Below are 19,274 nucleotides of genomic sequence, written 5' to 3'. Positions count from 1 at the left end.
TCCCACAAGGAGCATTCACTCAGTGAGAGCAATTACTGAGTGAATAACAGGGTGAGCAGGAAGGTGGGTGTATTTCAGTGAGTGAGCGGGTTTGTGAGTGAGTGAATGAGGGGGTTCATGATTGAATGGGTGAGTGAGTGGGTTCGTGAGTGAGAGTGTGAGTGGGTATATGATTGAGATGGAAGGCGAGCTCTGTGCTGGTTTTTAAATGGTGTCTGTGTGAAAGTGTTTGTGAAGTGGACTCTCCTTCTGTGCCCCCCCCCCCCCCCCCACACCAGCCCCTGAGAGGGAAGAACACAGTGGACCTGATCACAGAGGGATCCCTGATGGAGCTCCGGGACCTCCATAACCCCTCCCTCTACTGGCCTGCGCGGGTCATCCAGAATGTGGGGGGGCGGCTGCGCCTACGCCCTGTGGGCGTAGAGGGCGACACCCACGACACCTGGCTCTTCTACCTGGACCTCCGGCTCCGCCCCATGGGCTGGTGTCAGGAGAACAACCTTACTGTGGAGCCGCCCCCAGGTAGGGCAGCGTTTGGATCAGAACCTGGTGACCAGGGACAGAGACAGTGTCTCCCTATCAGTGTCTCAATGTTTGTGCTGATATCACTTTGCTCAGTCCTGATTTCAGTGTCTCACTGTTTGTGCTGATATCACTTTGCTCAGTCCTGATTTAACAGTGTCTCACTGTTTGTGCTGACATCACTTTGCTCAGTCCTGATTTCAGTGTCTCACTGTTTGTGCTGACATCACTTTGCTCAGTCCTGATTTCAGTGTCTCACTGTTTGTGCTGATATCCCTTTGTGGCTCAGAGCTGCCTCACTCTGTTTGCTGATATCCTTGTTTGTCAACACTGGTTCGTGTGTTTCACTCCGTGTGCTGATATCCTTTTGTGTTTCAGCGTAGTGTCAGCGTTGTGATGATTTCCTTGCAATAATTCATTAATTAGCTTGGTATGGGCAGTAACTGAATACTGATTGAGATTTGACAGTTATCTAAAATGAGAGCTTTGTGGGAGACATTTAGTGGACATGGGTCTGTACATATAGATAAAAGATTAATAGTGTTCTAATGAGTCATTTTTTTCATCTGTCTCCTTGAACAAGTTAGCAACATGAATGCATACTCAAATGGAGAAGATCTCAGCGGAAATGAGAATGAATTAATATCACAGCTGGAGAGAGATGAAACTACAAAGAGAGCTGTAGAGAGACTCACTGTGTGATGTTTTCTGCCTTTGACAGCAGCTGGATAATATAATCACATGATTATCATTCCCCTCTACAGTGCTTAAGGCTCCCCAAAAACCAATGGGGGAAAGAGGTCTAACCTGTTATTCAAAGTTTCTCAAGGAATCACTTTGATATGAAACTTGGTGTAAAGAGGGGCATAGAGAAGAGAAGGCCAGCAGCACCAAGTCTAAAGGATAGAGAATATTTAAAATGGGTAGTGGTGTCAAAGTCAGGGTGTCAGTCTTCTGTGATGGTGATGGAAAGGATTCTGAATACAAAGCAAGGGTTGTGGTCATATTGGAATAGCAAATGGTGCTGAGATTTTAAAGAAGAAGCCAGGGATTACAGTTATCTCTGATTTGGTAGTGATGCTGAAGGTAGGGTATTGGTTACCTGTGATTGGGTGATGCAGGTTGCTGATCATTTATGATTGTGTAGTGCAGGTGACAGGTTATGGCTGTCTGTGACTGGGCAGTGGTGCTGAAGGCAGGGTGTTGATCACCTGTGATTGGCTAACGTCACTGAAGGCAGGGTATGTGTTGTCTGTGTTTGTGTAACACAGGTGACAGGTTATAGCCATCTGTGATTGGGTGGTGGTGCTGAAGGCAGGATGTAACTCATAGGTGATTGGGTAATGATGTTTTGAGATTTAAAATAGATGCCAGGATTTATGGGTGCCTGTGACAGGGTAATGGTGCTGAAGGCAGGGACTTTGGTCACCTCTGATTACGTAAAAGTGGATTTGGGTTTGAAATGTAAGACAGTGGTATTAGATATGTATTACCGGGCACTGGCAGGTACCTGCAGTAAATATACACAGACCTGCACTCAGTATGGCTAGAAGTGAAGGAAACTATAGCTTTAATCTTATCATAGACTATTTAGAGAAAGGTCAGCATTTGTTTTTCCCTGTTGAAAAGTGCCCTGTTTGTTTTGTCTGTATTTCAAGATAAGGTAATGCACCATTGACACCAGCTCTTACTTCCGTTTACTTATTTAGCTGTTCCTGAAGCAGAGAATGAGTTCTTCTGCTTATCTGTCTTCAGACGGAGGTGCGCGGCATGGTGTGAGGGAAGCTTGTTTGAGATGTCAGAGACAGATGAGTTTTATCTCCACTGGGTTTCTGTCATTGGGACGTGATTTGGAAATTGGCAGAATCTGAACTTGGTGATAGCCAGCAGTCAGTCTGAGAGTAAGCAGCAGGACCTCTGGGAATGTTGAAGATGGATATCGACTCATTCCCTCTGTGACCTTCGCCATAACCATCATAGAGTTTGCACAGTCACGTATTTTAATACAGTGTGTGTGTGTGTGTTTGATCAGCATTTTAAATGAATTGCTTGCCATTTGATCAATGTCAATGACAGTATAGTTTAGTGGAGAGTGTGTGAGTGTCTACACTTGTAATTATGGTTTTGCAGCGTAAGCCTGACTCCCCAGTTTTCCGTCTGGAGAGAAATGTCAGTGTATTTTTAAATAGTCCTGACCCTTATATCACTCCAGAACTTGCCTGTAAGCGCTGCTGTGTTCTGTGCAGGAACACTGCTGCGGCAAAGGGTGTGAGATCACTTCCCGCTCTGATGTTGTGCTCCTTCCCTCTCTGTGCCAGATGTGCAGGCTGAGAAGAGCGCACCCGAGTGGCTGGAGGACCTGGACAGAGCGAGGGAAGAGGCGGAGAAGAACCCCCTGCCCTTAGAGGTGTTTAAGGTGAGAATGACACCTGCGTTACCAGTGGTGTTCAGTCCCATCTCTTCTTTGCTCGACCCTCCTTGACTGTATGTGTTATGACAGCGTTTTATGCTGCTGTCAGGGAATCCTGGTGTTTTCCTCTTTTTGCCTTGCCATTCTCACAGTAGCACCTTTTGAGGTGGCACTCTACATATATAGTGAGATACATACGGTGTTACATAATGTAGTATTTGTAGTGTAGTATGGTATAGTGTGTGTGTATATATATGTGTGTGTGTGTGTGTACGTATATGATGAGAACACTACAGTACAGCGTAGTACCTACCCAGCGTACTCCACTGTGAAAGGACTCTTTATTGCCACAAAGCAGTGAGGGGGAGCAGTTGGGAACGGTCGCTAAACCTTTGCTGACAGCTTTAAAGCTGCGTGGTTCGTCTCCCGCCAAATCCCCAGCTGTGAATCGTGAAGCTCGCCCCCTCATGTCTGCCTGGCGACTTCCCCCGATTGGCCCGCCCTCGATTCGTCGTGCCTTATCCCCCGCCCCGGACGGGGCGAGGAGAGACGGGCGCTCCCTGAGTGTGCTGACGCCCCTGCGCAAGCGGAAAACGGAGCAGGTGTGGGAGCGGTGCGATCAGTAAAAACACAGAGAGGCCTCCGAAGGCATGGAAGCCCAGAGTCATGAATGATAATGCAATCACGCTGCGAGCTTAATTTGCGTTCTCGTGAAACCAAAGTGGGTCATTCAGAACGAAATGCCAGCCTATTCTTGAAAGACCTGAAGGCTTTGCAAGATTAATAGCTAATTAAAATCTCTTAGTTTTATCCACAAATCACATTGACAAGATGGTGTAGTAGAGAGTAGGGAGTACTGTGGTCTATATTTGAATGTGCAGTATCTTTTATAATGACAGCCAAATCAGATAGATTAATGCTGTCTTTAATACTGTCCTGTTCTGATCTTGTGATTGGCTGAATCTGCTATTGTAAATATCAGTGTGAGTTCTCCCTGTCTGCTTCCATTACACTGCCGTGGTTATGTGTGACAATGGGCCAATGTGACATTAAGTGACAGTTTTAGCCCAGTTTGAAACAGTCACATCAGGATGGAGTGTAGTTGATTTTTTAATGGTACAGGTGACGTGTGCATCAACATAGCAAGTGCGCTGCGATTAGTGTGTTTTCAACGCAGCGTGCGGTAGGACCATTTTGAAGACTCTTCTCATTCCCTTGTACAGACTGAAGTCAGTTCTCATTTTGTTAATGTAGTCTGTGGATGTATCACTGTGTGTTTTAAAGAGCAAATGTATTTGCAAGGCTCAAGCTATGCATCTGTATTCATTTATTGAATAGATCAAGCTGGTCCAGAATAAGTAGGGGTCTCAGATTGTCAGAGAGCCTGGCTTAAAGTAACCGGGGGGTGCAACCATGGTGGCCCCCTGCTCCAGGGTCTGTGTTTTTGTACCTGTGTCCGGGCTTTGAGGAGTTTTGAGTTTCAGCTGGATTGAATTTCATCAGAACTGCAGCCCTGGAGGAAACGTTCCTATCAGCATTAAATTAAATGACCCAAAATTGACCTTTAATTCAGTGCAACAACGGCAACGGCAGTGTTCAGTTTTTTTGACACATTTTGTGTTGACCCTTTTGGAAAAAAGTAGACTTTCCCAGAAACCACTGGGTCATTATAGGGTGATTACATCATCTGTGGGCAAGGCGTCCCTCAAAGTAACTTTGGCAACTTTGAGCCCCCAGCCTCTACTTGTCATGTGACTGAGGAGGAGGTGGCATGTACATCACTCTCCCTCCCTCCCCACTGGAGACTCAGGGAGGAGAAGAGGATATTCCAAGTGAAGCATTACGCTGATCGCTGTGGGAGATGGTGATGTCACTCCTGCTCTGGAGGGTGATCTGCTCGGGCTGGTTCATGCGTGGTGCTGAAGCTGATCCTGGGGGCTTCAGAGCTCAGGATTGGGGCATCGCCACTGGGGCTGTCAGCATGGTGGTCATGCACTGAGCTGTGTGTTTTGACCTAAAGCGGATGCAGATGCAGATGTTGTGTAGGTGTGTTTGTGTCTTACTCTGTGAGTGCTCTGACACTACTCTGTGCTGTGTGTGTGTGTGTGTGTGTGTGTGTGTGTGTGTGTGTGTGTGTGTGTGTGTTACTCTGACACCCCTCTGCGCTGTGCTGCAGGATCAGGCAGATCTGCGGAAACATTCCTTCCGGATGGGGATGAAGCTGGAGATGGTGTCCCCCCAGGAACCCTTCCACATCTGCCCTGTGTCTGTGACCCAGGTAAGCCGAACCGAGCCAGTCCCAGCTGAGCCAAGTGGGGCCGGAAACACTGACTGTCCTCAGTGCAGGCCTGGCCCAGAGGGACAGACCAGGGCTGTGTGTTCATGTAGGAGGCAGAAATACACCTCTCACAGTACAGGTCATTAACATCACTGTGTGGAGAAAGGCTTTAGAGAAAACCTCAAAGAGATTGTACTCATCTATCACAGTGTCCCTTCCAATAATGAGGCCACACCCACTCATGATCCTTGTGGTACTCCTGTCTGCTGACGCTGAAGCATGCCTCTGTCTCAAGGATCAACTCTGCATCTCTCAAGGATATATCTCTCTTCCTCTCTGTCTCTCAAGGATCTCTCTATCACTTTCTCTCTCGCTCTCTCGCTCAAGGGTCTCTCTATCAGTCACTCTTTCCCTGTGTCACTCTCAAGGACTTGTCTGTCGCTCTCTCCTGAGTGCATCAGTTCTTTGGTTCCTTGCTCCTGGGGTCTGCTAAGAGTGGGATGGCAGTACATAGAGGTCGTGTCTTTTGTTGATCGTTGCTCCTTTGCTTAGAGTGTCTTGGGCTGTTTCTGTTCATGTTCATGATTTCGCAGAACACTGCCTTGACTTCAAGGTCAAAAAAGGAAGCAAACATTCATGACAATAGATGATTAACCAGAACATCGTGGTCTTTTCCTATGAATAGACTAGACTGATGATTCTGTGAGAGACCAATGAATTCAGTATACACCTAACTGGATTGCCCATTATTATATTTATGCATTCCGTGGTTCAACCTGTTTCTAATTCTCAGGCAAAGGGCTCTACAAAAATGAAGTGTTATGTTATGAAAGACCTTTACTGGACTCTGGTATGAAGTAAAGTGCAGCATTATGATATGAAAAAGTACACGTTGAACTGTTTTCACAAAAGCTAATTTTTAGAGGGTAGCATGATGCTGGCAATGTTGACATCTGTCCCTCTGCAGGTCTACAGCGAATACTACTTCCGGGTCACGGTGGATGACCTCAGTGCTGAGGCCTTGGCCGTCTCTGTGGTGTGCCATGCAGACTCCCCGGGCATACTGCCCCCCCAGTGGAGCTTTAAGAATGGGGTCACCCTGGAGCGCCCCAAAGGTGCGCCCTGAACACAACCGGCACGGGGAAGGATAGGGGGTTAATTTGGCAATGTGTGCATTTAGCCACTGACCAGATCAGGGCAGTTCCATCTATCTGAGTCCATTACATTACATTATTTGCACTACAAAAGGACAGAAATGTATCCATACAAGCTGAATGGGCAGCAGTGTCTGATTAGGCTAACACTCCCAGACCAGTGAGTGTGAGCATAACACTATTCAAGCCCTACGACAAGATACCTGGGCAGCCTGACTAGGTAACAGAAGCCAAGTATAATACTGTACATCACAGTCACTAGATCAGAGAATACAAAATACATCCCAATACTACACAAAAAAATAAATACCAAGTAATGCAAGTATCAGGTGTTTGGGGGTGGGGACTGAGGTGTAAATGCATTGCAGTCTGAAGAGGTGGGTCTTCACCATTCTTCCTCAGATGAGTGGCTGTTCTATGTCTACATCAAATACTAATAGCAATGCTAGCACCTAAATGAGATGCTGTTCCAGGTCTAAGTCAGATGCTAAAAAGAATGCTCTGAAATGACTTGCTGTTCCAGGACTAAGTCAGGTTTTAACAGGAAGACTTTTGCATGTGTGCTTGAATGTGTTCATCATTTTTGGTTTTTAATGTATTGGAGTAAGTGAGTTAATCTTGTGCTCTCCCTCCTCGCCCTCCTTTATCCCCTCCCCTCCTGCCTTTGACCCCCTCTTGACTGGGTGTGAAGGTTACCTCAGTCAGGATTTTGATTGGGCGGACTACCTGAAGCAGAGCGGGGCGGAGGCCGCACCTGACGCCTGCTTCCCAGACGTAAGCCCCGCCCTCTCCCTCTCTTCTTGATCGCCCCCATGTGTTGGCTGGTTCACCATGAGTCTCCTAAAAGATGTCTGCATATATCAGGGCATGCAATCTGTCAGTGAGCACTGAACATCTCAGTCAAATGTTTTTTGATTTTATCTAATTATGATAATATGATTTTACCAATTAGGAGGATTAGCTGTCTCATGCAATGACAGGTTTCAAGCTGAAGTGTATCATTAAAAACAAAGTTAAACATTTGACCCCCCTTGACCCTAGCAGGGAGTGTGTAAGAGAGCTGAGAAGAATACCTAAAGGAACTCCACTCCAAGAGTGCCGAGCCCTAACAAGGCATTAATGTTGCCTAGGAATTGTGTGGTCTGTCCTGGGGTCAAAGTTCAATCTCCTTTATGTCTATGCACATCAGTGGAACAGAACAAAAAGACGCCTCTCCTTTCTCACATTCTGCTTCACTGTTCAGTTACCAGATGAGTCCTTTTTTGCACACAGCCACACCACTTTACCTCTGTACCATTGTAGCATTTATGCTAATGGCATGATTACAGCTTTTAGGGAAACAGCCACAGAGTATTAGTGCTGAACATCAGGATGATGTAACTGTCTGCCTCTGTCTCTCTATTTTCACCAATTACTTCACCTGCTTATCAGGGATTTGTCATATTTATGAGTCATTTTAACTTTGAAGATGACTAATGTAATGCTTTGCATTATTGTAATCAGTCACAGTAAGATGAGTGGATTTTTTTATTCTGACTGACATGACTATTTTCTTCATTAATAGAGTGCATTTTACTGTGAAGAGTGTAGATGTACAGCCTGTCCCTGTATTGAGAGTGTGATTGCTGATTGGCTGTGGGGCATCATGGGTGGCTCTTCCTTTCTGCTTAGACCAAAGAGGTTACAGAATGAAGCTTACTCCCAGCTGTGGCCATTATTTTCAGTTCCTCAAAAAACCCTTTCTTGTGTGCAGACATTGACAAGTCAAGATGGATTTGTGTGTGTGTGTGTCTGTGTGTGTCTGCGCACACTGATTTGTCTGGTATGATAGTCTTGTCTGCTTGTGTGTAGGTATCAACTAGTGGTCGATGGATGAAGTTGCCTGTAATTGTTGATCTAGGACCAGATTTGCTGTCTATTTTATAATGATTAAGGTTAGAATTTTGGCTGGGGAACATTGTCCTGGATCAGCACTTACAGGAAACTACTGCGTCCAGCTCAATTAATCGGTTCTGATGTTTTTGCCATCCTTCATTCAGACATTGATTAGTCGGGTCTGATTATTACATTTTCCTGTAAGAAGACTGCAATTACTGTGCTCCTCTGTGCAGACATCGCTTAGTCGGGGCTTTGTTGAGGGCATGTGGCTGGAGGCAGTGAATCCGTTGCAGCCGTCAGAGATCTGCGTGGCTTCGGTCCGGCAGGTTCGAGGGAGGCTGCTGTGGCTGCATCTGGAAGGTAAGGACACCAATGCACCTTTCAGTCCTCCACCTGTTCCGCAAAACACCTGCCAGTACGCAGGGTTACCCTCTCTCTCAAGGACACGAACTGGGGCCTTATCGGCATGACAGAAATTATTCAGTGTTGACAGAGCGATTTTAGACATGGTTTTGAGACCCTGTCACTCCCTGAAGCTCATTGCCTCCTCGATAAAGTCCCTTTTGTCTGTTGGTAACAGAAACGGTACCATATGGAAGGGTAACCTTTGCGTGCATTTGCGGCCTTCATGTAAAAAACTGAGCAGAACAGGCTTGCCGCTCCCAGATGGCCGAATGTTTCTGAAAGCTCCTGTAAATAATTCCATTTATACCCTCTCCGGTGGGATTGGAAGATGCTGGAGCTGCTCTCCGCTCATTCCGCCAGCCGGTTCAGTATTATTCAGCCAGAATGATGGGGCATTCGTTCCTCTTGGGCACACTTTGAAGTAAACGTGTCCACGCTCTCTCTGCGAGCGTCCAAAAGAAATCCTGGTAATCACATTGTAAGTGCCGCATACAACATAACTGCGTGCTGTCATTTTTGAGGCTCCTCTAATAGATTCAGCAGGAGTTAGTTTCAGTGCTAATTTTTGGTGCTTTACTCGGAGCAGTAGACATTTTCTGGCCGGCTTCATCATATTACCAACTGTCTTTATTTGGTGGCGTGACGGCTGAGGAGTTTCCTGTTTTTCAGCTCATACGTGCCGTCACAATGAATGTTTCATTTCCAGCAAAGGCCTTTTAAATCCGTGACTCGCTCTCGTAGTTGACCTTTGGGCTCCTCACAAATGTCACCGTCGGTCAGGCTCTGTTGAGCCCTGTCTGGCCTCTCCCGGCAGAGACGCGCTGTCCCTTTGAATGTCAGGATTGACGATAATGGTGTGGGGGGTGGTTTCCCCAGCTGTGACTCCAGCCTGAGAGATATACATGCAAGGGGCTTCACCTTTGGTACTTGTTCAGAGAAAATAATGGCTGTGTTTGGTGACAAGCCACAAGTAAATCTGTGGCTTTCAAAATGTATTTTCAGTTTTTTTTTTCTGCAAACAAATATTTGACAAGCATTCTGGGTAACCCCAATGTGATTTCTGTACTTAACTTAAGTTTATCCACATGTGTGCCTTAAAGGGGGTGATTACTCTTGTGTCTTTACATGTTTTGTGTCTACATCTTTCGCGTAAGATCGAGGCACAGAGAGGTAGGCTGAGGGGGAGAGAGAGAGATTTCATTAATATATGTGGCTTTTCAAGTCAGGGTACTTATTGTTTAGACCAGTAACTATAGCAATTTAATATTATGTTTGAGCTGAATTCAATGTTCCTTTCGATTCAGTCATTTCACATAGTGCAACTTCCTCTCAGCTGCATTGGAATCACCCCATTGTTAGAGCTGTGATGTCACAATCAGATCTTTGAATGACCTGTGGGCATGTTCAGACTAATGAAAATGCTTTTACGCAGCGTAGGAGAAGACTTGGGGAAACCTGAGCGGTGCCTCCGGTCTAGTTTGATTTCTCTTTAAGTTGTGGGTGTGTGCGATGTGTGTGTGCATTTTATTCGGGAAATTACAGGGAGACTTTCTCTCTCCTCCCCCGCAGGTTTGAGTAAGCCACTCCCAGAATGCATTGTGGATGTGGAGTCCATGGACATCTTCCCAGTGGGGTGGTGTGAGGCCAATGGGTACCAGCTGACCCTCCCGTACCGGGCTGTTTGTACGTATCCGTATCAAGTGACCGCTATCTACATCGTCACTTTGCCCTCAGCCCCACCCACTAAATGATGTAACTGGATGCTGCTAAAAAAATTATTGCAGGGAAAGGCTTGCATAAAGAGATGCAGATGAGTGCTTTCAGTTGGCAAAGTGTGTTTGCTGTCGCTGCTTTTCGAATGAGAAACCTAAATCATTATTTACATTTCTGCAGGTTTGTCGCCATGAGTGCGGCAATAGGAGTGTGATTTATTTGTGAGATGGTTTAAAACACTGAGGTAATCATGTTTGGCCAGTTTCCCTCTGTGCATTTTGACATAAAACTGTGTTCTCTGTGTATGCTGTGGTACAGGCCAGAAACAAAAGAAGATTGCAGTGGTCCAGCCTGAGAAACAGTAAGTTTGATGGAGATCCAAAAACAGCTCCAAAAAAAGATCATAGAAGAAAAATGTTTTGATACTAGCTTCAGACATTACAAAAAAAGGTCAAATGTTAACCATTATGTTACCTTTTATTGTTTTTTTCTCTTAAGTATGTTATATTGGGTGTTTATATATGTGGTATTTTGTGTTCATGTTCTATGCTGTAACTGTAGTTGAAATTGGTTGCTGTGTATTGCGCATGACAGCTTTGGCAACGCTGCTTTGGTTTGGTTTTCCAATAAAGACCAATTGAATTGAAATGAATTGAGAGCAGAAAGTGAAAGAGCAAAATTGAGAGAGAGAGAGAGAGAGAGAGAGAGAGAGGGAGAGAGGGAGGGAGAGAGAGAGAGAGAGAGAGAGAGAGAGAGAGAGAGAGAGAGAGAGAGAGAGAGAGAGGGAAGGAAAACAGAAATGGAATTAAGAGGAAGTTGGTCTCTACTCAGGCCTGCAGGTGCTGTGATTGGATTTCCCACCCCCATGGGAATAGTCCCACTTTATTTCTTCCTTTCCTCTCTCTCACTCTCTCGTCTCTTTGAAAAATAGATTTCATTGTTTGGTGTGTCATATTTTACAAGAAGCCTAAAGGGGTTATTATATCTGGAATTTCTATGAAACACATATACATGCACTCACAGACAGAGACAGTGAGCCTGAGCAGACGTGTTATTTTTATTGGCTGAAATCCCTTGTGTTTTACATCCCTTCAGTCCATTTCTGCAGCCCAGCACTCTGTACGGTCAGATCATTAGAAAATATTCATATTATGTGATGGTGTTTGCGATGGACTGTAGCAGGACTGGATGTGAAGTAAAAATTTCATTTTCGTTTACATTTATTCATTTGGCAGATACTTTTATCCAAAGCAACTTATAAGTGAGGCAGAGTATAACACAAGTAAAAACCCATATATAGAGTCAACAATATGAGAAGCCCTGTAAGACCAAGTTTCACTCGTTGGCCAGACAAGAGACAAGCTGGTTGGTAGAGATATGACTGTATAAAAGACTTTTTTTTAAGAAAAACAAAGTTTAAGACAAAGTTTAAGAAATTGCTTTAGGTGGTAGTGTTTCAGGTGTTCGTGAGCGTGGAAAAGCTGTGTCTTAAGAGGTTTCTTGAAGATAGAGAGGGACGCAGCAGAATGGATGAAGTTTGGAAGTTCATTCCACCATCGGGGGACAACGGCACAGAAGGTTCTGGGTAGTGATTTTGTGCCGTGATGTGACGAGACCACCAGATGCCGTTCAGTAGCGGAGCGTAGAGGTTGGAAGGGAACATGGGTTTGTAGTAGTGAGTTCAGGTAGGTAGGTGCATTTTTGGTGATTGTTCTGAATGCAAACATCAAGACCTTGAACTTGATATGGGCAACTACAGGAAGCCAGTGGAGCAAGACAAAGAGAGGTGTAATGTGGGCCCTCTTTGGCTGATGGAAGATCAGACGCACCGCCACGTTCTGTATCAGCTGCAGAGGCTTAATGGTGCATGAAGGTAGGCCAGCCAAGAGAGCATTTCAGTAGTCCAGTCTTGAGATGACAAGAGGCAGGACAAGGAACTGTGCTGCAAACTCAGATAGGTAGGGACTGATTTTCCTGATGCTGTACAGCAAAAGCAATTGATTGGTGAATGATTTACAGATCAATTGATTGATTTTTACCTTTCACAGGTTGGTTCCCCCACAGGCAATGGAGAATGTACCAAACAACCTCTGTCCAAGCGTTGCACTGGAAACAGGTAGAGTGATCAGACCAGTTGGTAAACATGTTTGTAATGAAAAGAAATCTTTCTCATATTCATTTCAACTTGTTGGTGACTCTGCAGGAAATTTAATATTCGGGGGTATGCTGGAATAAGTTAATTAACTTCATTTTCGGTTGTTTTTCTTCCTAGTAAATTTCTTCCTAGACATCATAGGCAATTACCTAGTTTCACAGTATTCATTCTCTTACTGAATGTAGAGAACAGAACTGAAATTATGATAACCAGTACTCCTCACAAGGTTCAGCAAGTCTCTCACAAATAAAACTTTGATACCTCTTGCTCCAGTCTCCTCCAATGGGAAGTACTGCTGCTCTCAGATCTGTGTGAACCACCGCTGTTTCTCGGGGCCTTACCTGAACAAAGGGCGAATTGCGGAGCTGCCCCAGGTTGTGGGGCCTGGAAAGTGTACGCTGGTCCTCAGAGAGGTACGTCCAACTTAGGGGGGTTTATCAGTCATAGAGAGGGTTTTTAGAAGAGTCGGGTATTCCAGCATGGTGAAGAGTTGGAGGGCAGTGTGATGGTGGTGCAGGGGTGGAGGGCATTGATTGTTGTGAAGTTGGAGGACAGTGTTGTGGTGATGTAGAGTTGGAGAAGAGTGTGATGATATCTGAGGCAGGGTTCTGCAACCCATTGGAAGGCCTTGTTATTATTATTCTGTTGGTCTATTCTTGATAATATTTGGTGTTATATGTCATTCAAAGGCAACGGTTTCCTGCTGGATTAATGGAAGGTAAACTTAGACAAGATCACAGTTATAACAGAAGGGAATATTGACATCCATTGGTAGCTATTGCTATTCTTGATTAGGAGTGTGCCTCTGAGCCAAGTCCACAGCCTGCCCAGATGTATGTTTCACTGTTTTGGTCACATTCTGTGGTTCACTGGTCTGGAACCGTTCTGATATTACAACAAAATTGTTGTAAGCCTCTTTTTAGAGCTGTTGCTCATGACCCAGGAAGTGTTTTCTTCAGTTATGGTTTGTGACCTGGAAGTGCTGTGCCTCTGCAGGTACTCAGCATGCTCATCAATGCAGCCTACAAGCCAGGTCGGGTCCTGAGGGAACTTCAGCTGGTGGAAGACCCACAGTGGAACTTCCAGGAGGAAACTCTAAAAGCCAAGTAGGTTCTTCCCTATCATAGATATCTGAATAGGTTCTTCCCTGTTGCACACAACAGCATAGGTTCTTCCCTACCATAGATGTGAAAATGTGTTCTTTCCTGCATAAAAGTAAGTCCATCTCAGTCCTACCATAGACATGAAAGTAGATTCGTCCTTGCCATTTTTTTAAACTTCCAAGCAGGTTATTTAAAACCATGTGGAAGAGATCAAAGTAAAACAATTAAAACCCAGACAGTTCAACCAGTAAATACCTGCTCCTCAGAGCATTTGAAAGCCTTGTCTGGTTGTCATAGCTACCACATGATTACGCTACTTAAGTGCTTCTTTGAATGTAAGGCTATTTCAGACTGTCTCATCATGCTGGCAGAGTAGGGCCTATCATTTGAATATGTTGCTGCTTAAAAATGTAAATATGGTTTTAAACATGAGCTGTTTCACAGCACTGATAAAGTGGAACCGTTCGTAGATCCTGTTTGAATAAAGCATATTGGTGGTAGATATACTGTGTTATGAGTGAAAATATTAACAGTGGTGTGTGTAGGTGTTTGTATGTAGGTTGTGGGTTTAGTTTGAGTAGAAATGGCACTTATGACACCTTATGATAAGAGTCAGAGCTGAAACTAAAGCACTACCTGTCAGCACCACATTTCTCACCTGTTCTCCACAAAGGGACTGAATTATGTGGAGAAGGTGTATGTCAGTGATGACTGATATCAATCATTTAAAAAATGTAGAAACAATGTCACCATAGCACTTCTGTTCACTTGGTATGCTCCATAAACTTTAAAGTGACAGCGGTGAATTATATATTGGGTTGGCAGTGTAGCATAATGGTAAGGAGCAGGGCAGTAACTGAAAGGTTGCTGGTTCAAATCCCTGCTGGGGCACTGCTGCTGTACCCTTGGGCAAGGTACCCACAATTGCCTCAGTAAATATCCAGCTATATACATGGATAACATAAAACTGTAACTTATGTAAGTCACTCTGGATAACAGCGTCTGCTAAATGACAGTAATGTAATGTATGTATTGATCTTTGGAGCGGAGTGTGTTTTGTGCTGATGGCTGTTGTCTCTGCAGGTACAAAGGGAAGACGTACCGGTCAACAATAAAGATTGTGAGGACTTCGGACCAGGTGTGGGACTTCTGTCGGAAGGTCTGCCTCAAGCTGCAGTGCTGTCCCAGCCTCTTTAGCCCCACCCTGGTGGCCGACAAGTGTCCGCACAACTGCTCCGTACAAACCAAGACCAAATACAGTAAGAGTGTGTGTGTGTGTGTGTGTATGTATGTGTAGGTGCATGCACGCACACTTAGACCAAATACACTAAAGCGAGTGTGTGTATGAGTGTGTTGCATACAGTGTTACACATGACCAATGCCATGAGTGGTTAGCTTGTCTCAAAGGATTGAGCACAGAGCAAACACAATGAACACAAATGGTTTCACTTTAAAGGCTGAAAATCAGTTTGTGACTAAGATGAAATGTGGTCTGTGTGTGTGTGAGGTGTGATTTCCTCCACTCACAGGGCAGACAATATGAGGGCATGATCACAAAGCCTTGCACACATGCAAGCCACACACACACACACACACACACATACGCTTGCCTAACCCTGACAATAACCCTATTACCCACTGGGGCACTGCTGCTGTACCCTTTAACAAGTTACTTAACCCAGAATTGCCTCAGTTAATATCCAGCTGTATAAATGGATAAAATTTTTAACCTATATAAGTCACTCTGGCTCAGAGCATCTGCTAAATGAGAATAATGTAATGTAACAGAGAAAGGCGCACACTTCATCATTTCTGCATGGGCCTCTTTACATAGCATCACCCCTTTGGGCTCCATTCTGATTCAGGTTGAAGTCTGTCATTTCTGATCTATGAATGTCACTTAACTTGAATCTGAGTACAGGTGCTGAATAGCGAAGTGTAGGTTTCCAATACTTGCGTGTTCTTCAAGGTACTTTCTGAATCATGGAGCACCTGAATACATAAAAGAATCCAACTGTAAAGGTGCATTGGGTGCAAAGGTGCGATGGCCTTTCTCTCTGTGACATCATCAGCACATTACTACGGTAAGAAGCGGAAGGTGAGCGGGCCAACAGCGGAGGAGAACTCTCCGGACAGCGGCGTGACCAAGCCCGCCCGCCGCAGGAAGAAGCGAAAGGCGATCTTCGTCCAGAAGAAACGGCGGTTGTCCTCCGTGGACTACACTCCTGCAGGGTCATCTCAGGTCAGGTGTGACTGACCCCATCCCCCTGCTACCCCTGTGCACCCTGGTCTCTGTGTCTGCTGCTCTGGTCCTACCTGTCTGTCACTGTCTGTCTTCTTTGTATCTAATGGCACCAGCTACTCAGCAGGAAGAAAGTAGACATGATCTTCCTGTGTACTGGTGTCCTGTTTACCGGCTTGCTTATTCAGCTTGAATGGATGCACTTTGCTCCTTTGTGCTGGAAGTCATTCTGGATAAGAGCATCTCCTAAATGAATGTAATGTGATGTAATGTTTGTGATTTTGCTGCATTAGAAATTGTGCTCCTCTTGTAACCTGGCATGTTGCTCCCCCCTACAGGACAGTGAAGACGATGAGGACGGTGAGGACCAGTCGGGCAGCGAAGAGGGCACCAGCTCGGAGCCTCGCGATGACCAGACTGACACCTCGTCCGTGGAGGTGGCCGTCCGCGGCCGCCCGCGTCGCGCCGCCACGCTCCGGAGGAACACTGACACCGTGGCAACCGTCGGCACGGAGACGGCCCGTCACAAGAGGACCACCCGCTCCCTGACCTACACAGAGAGCACCAAGTACCAGCCTGCCAAGGGACCGGTCACTAAGGTTAGGGGGCAAGGGGTGTGGCCAGCAATGTCTGCTGCAGTGTCCCTTCAAGAGCAAAAAAGGCCTCTCTCTGCCTCTGAAAAACAACTCAGTCTTCATCACATACATCTGAGCTTTAACTTACCTTTGTCATGTAACAGCTTTACTATAGCTTTGTCAGGTAGCATGCATATCTAGTGGAACTTGAGGTACATTTTAATTTCTGTGTGCAATGTCAGCCAGCATCTTCACAGCAAGACCCATGTAATGTCTGAGACCACTTAACAGTGAGAGGATGCATTGTAGCTTATATGGAACTTGACCATTTATGCTAACATGTTCTTTAAGATTATGCAAGGTCAAGTGTTTCTCCGGGTGCTATTCAGTAAAAGTGGGCTACCATAATGTGAATAGTGACCACCGTAGGTAGAGTTCACTATTGAATAGTATGTGGATAGGATAGGAATAGCCTTTAAAATACAGTACCAATATATATAATATACATTGTTTAAAGATTCTGACTCTAAAATTAGTTTAGTTATATATATGTAAGTTGGTATATCAATTACGTAAATGTGGCTACATGCCTGTGTATGTGATGTCATATTTCCCATGATGCTGCAGGTAGAGAGCTGCGAGGAGGAGGGGAAGCTGGTGCTGGACACTAACCCTCTGGAGTGGACAGTGGCTGACGTGGTCCGGTTCATTAAGTCTACCGACTGTGCCCCACTTGCCAAAATATTCCAGGAGCAGGTAGATGCTCTCCTATAGACCCAGCCAAACCTCTGCATGTAATTTAAAGTCTGATGCCCAATAATATACACCTGTGGGTTAGATCTTCCCTCTTTCTGAAATGATGAATTTGTGATTTCCACTGAGACAGGCCACATCGCCCTGAGGTGTGTCCATGTGGGAGGTGCCTGTATTGCAAGCATGTCTGTGTCAGAGAGCTCTGTATGGCAGGCATGTCTGTGTGGGAGGGGCCTGCATTATAAGCATGTCCATGTGGGAGGGGCGTGCATTTCAGGTGTATACATATGGGATGGGCCTACATTACAGATATTTCCATGTGGGAGGGGGCTGCATTGCAGGTGTATCAGTGTGGGAGGGGCCTACATTACAGACATGTCCATGTGGGAGGGGGCTGCATTGCAGGTGTATCAGTGTGGGAGGGGCCTGCATTACAGTTGCATCCATATGGGAGGGGCCTATGTGGCAGGTGAGCTATTTCGTCTCTCTCTGCAGGACGTGGATGGCCAGGCTCTGCTGCTCCTCACTCTCCCCACAGTGCAGGAGTGCATGGACCTGAAGCTGGGGCCCGCCATCAAACTGTGCCACCAGATCGAGAGGGTCAAAGTGGCCTTCTACGCACAGTACGCCAACTGATGCCCTCGCCAAACGCGGAGGAAGCCTCAGGGCCTGTTCCACCGCCGCCCGTGGATCCAGAGGGCCACTCCGTGTTGCATTTCACTCTGGCCACGAGTTCACTTTGGAGTCTGTTTGGAGCTGTCTGAAGAAGACTTTTTCGGAACTCTGTAATCCACTGGTGTAGAGGTGCACCCTGCAGACGTGGAATGTTGAAAAAGTTGTTTGGTGGATCCCGGATCATCATTTTGTTGTTTGGTTACACAGGCAGCACTTTGGCGCAAGAGTCAAGATTCTCCATAGCAAATACAGCTGAAGTCAACAGTGGTTACTATTGGCAACATGGCCAACATCAGTGGGAATTCATGGCAGGAGGAAATGACGTCACGTACGTTGGTGGAAGTGATGTCAGGCACTGGAAGTTCCCCTTTGCAGCGAATGTGAAATCTCACGCATGGTACATCAAGACCATAGATCGTAGGCCTCTGGAAGTTTGGAGGCGGTGCAGATCAATGATGCGTTCTGAAAGAAAGTCAAGCACCGCGCGGCTCAACTCTTACAGACCAAGGCCTCTCTGTGGTAATTTACCTCACAGATGCACAAAGTATCAACTAGTTCAGGTGAAACAGTCAGGAAATCTCAACTCTCAAGAAACATGTGACTGAAATGACAGGCAAAGATCATACTGAGTGGTTTTTCCCAAGTTCTTTTGCAAGAATATTTCTGCTTTGGGGACGGCTTTTCTGCAGACTGTACGCGTCTTTACCGAAAACCCTTTTATATGTGAAACAGACATATGTAAGGTATGTCCTGTACATGCACAGTTCATTTGTGGATTTATTGTTCTATCACATATTTTGAAATACATTTTGATTTCCAAGTCAAATTGAATAATAATAATAGATTACATTTATATAGCGCCTTTCAGAGTGCTCTACAGTGAAGTGGGGGGATTCACCTCAGCCACCGCTAATGCACAGCAGTCCGTATGCCATAATTGGTGTAAGCATTTTGGAAATGCTAAAGAATTAAGGTATGAATAAAAGTAATATATTTGCTAAAAAAATTAGCTTGCAATTCATTTGACAGATTTGTGTGCATTCCACTTCATTTTTTTACCCCCCCCCCAATCATACATGTTAAAAATATGAAAATGAATAAATGTATAATTTCTCCTAAACGTTGGAGAGGCTGATCGTCCTGGATCCGAAAGGCACTTTGAGGTCTTAAAAGTGATTGAGTTCTGTCTTATATTTATTTTAGCTATTTAAAAATACATCAAAATATATTTATGGACATCAATAAATTATTTTAGATGATAATCTAATATAATGTGAGCACCAATTATTACTGAGTCTCTTATTTATTTGAAAAATACCTTGAAAAATGTTGTCCTCATCGTGGGCATATTCAAAATGAATTTAGTTATTGCTCTGCCTTTTTCAACTGCTAGTAATTTTGGCTGTTATGA

General features: G+C 45.2%; 1 protein-coding gene across 2 annotated transcripts in view; it reads left to right on the top strand.

The window, feature by feature from the left end:
• LOC118772180 (scm-like with four MBT domains protein 2) overlaps nucleotides 1-18,862 on the top strand; it is a 42,619-nt gene extending 23,757 nt beyond the window's left edge. For both annotated transcript variants that reach the window (XM_036520475.1, XM_036520474.1), the window contains 16 exons: nucleotides 279-522; nucleotides 2,841-2,938; nucleotides 5,109-5,210; nucleotides 6,178-6,325; nucleotides 7,056-7,138; nucleotides 8,476-8,602; nucleotides 10,217-10,330; nucleotides 10,679-10,721; nucleotides 12,409-12,476; nucleotides 12,789-12,928; nucleotides 13,512-13,621; nucleotides 14,702-14,877; nucleotides 15,691-15,860; nucleotides 16,199-16,459; nucleotides 17,063-17,191; nucleotides 17,684-18,862. In XM_036520475.1, coding sequence (XP_036376368.1) covers nucleotides 279-522; nucleotides 2,841-2,938; nucleotides 5,109-5,210; nucleotides 6,178-6,325; nucleotides 7,056-7,138; nucleotides 8,476-8,602; nucleotides 10,217-10,330; nucleotides 10,679-10,721; nucleotides 12,409-12,476; nucleotides 12,789-12,928; nucleotides 13,512-13,621; nucleotides 14,702-14,877; nucleotides 15,691-15,860; nucleotides 16,199-16,459; nucleotides 17,063-17,191; nucleotides 17,684-17,824 — 2,154 coding nt within the window. In that variant the 3' untranslated portion in view covers nucleotides 17,825-18,862. The remainder of the gene's footprint in view (nucleotides 1-278; nucleotides 523-2,840; nucleotides 2,939-5,108; nucleotides 5,211-6,177; nucleotides 6,326-7,055; nucleotides 7,139-8,475; nucleotides 8,603-10,216; nucleotides 10,331-10,678; nucleotides 10,722-12,408; nucleotides 12,477-12,788; nucleotides 12,929-13,511; nucleotides 13,622-14,701; nucleotides 14,878-15,690; nucleotides 15,861-16,198; nucleotides 16,460-17,062; nucleotides 17,192-17,683) is intronic.
• The last annotated feature ends 412 nt before the right edge of the window (nucleotides 18,863-19,274 follow it).

Source organism: Megalops cyprinoides, chromosome 25 (genome assembly GCF_013368585.1).
Source record: "Megalops cyprinoides isolate fMegCyp1 chromosome 25, fMegCyp1.pri, whole genome shotgun sequence".
NCBI lineage: Eukaryota > Metazoa > Chordata > Actinopteri > Elopiformes > Megalopidae > Megalops > Megalops cyprinoides.
The sequence above is the reverse complement of the archived record's forward strand: the minus strand, read 5'-3'. Positions and strand labels throughout refer to the sequence as shown.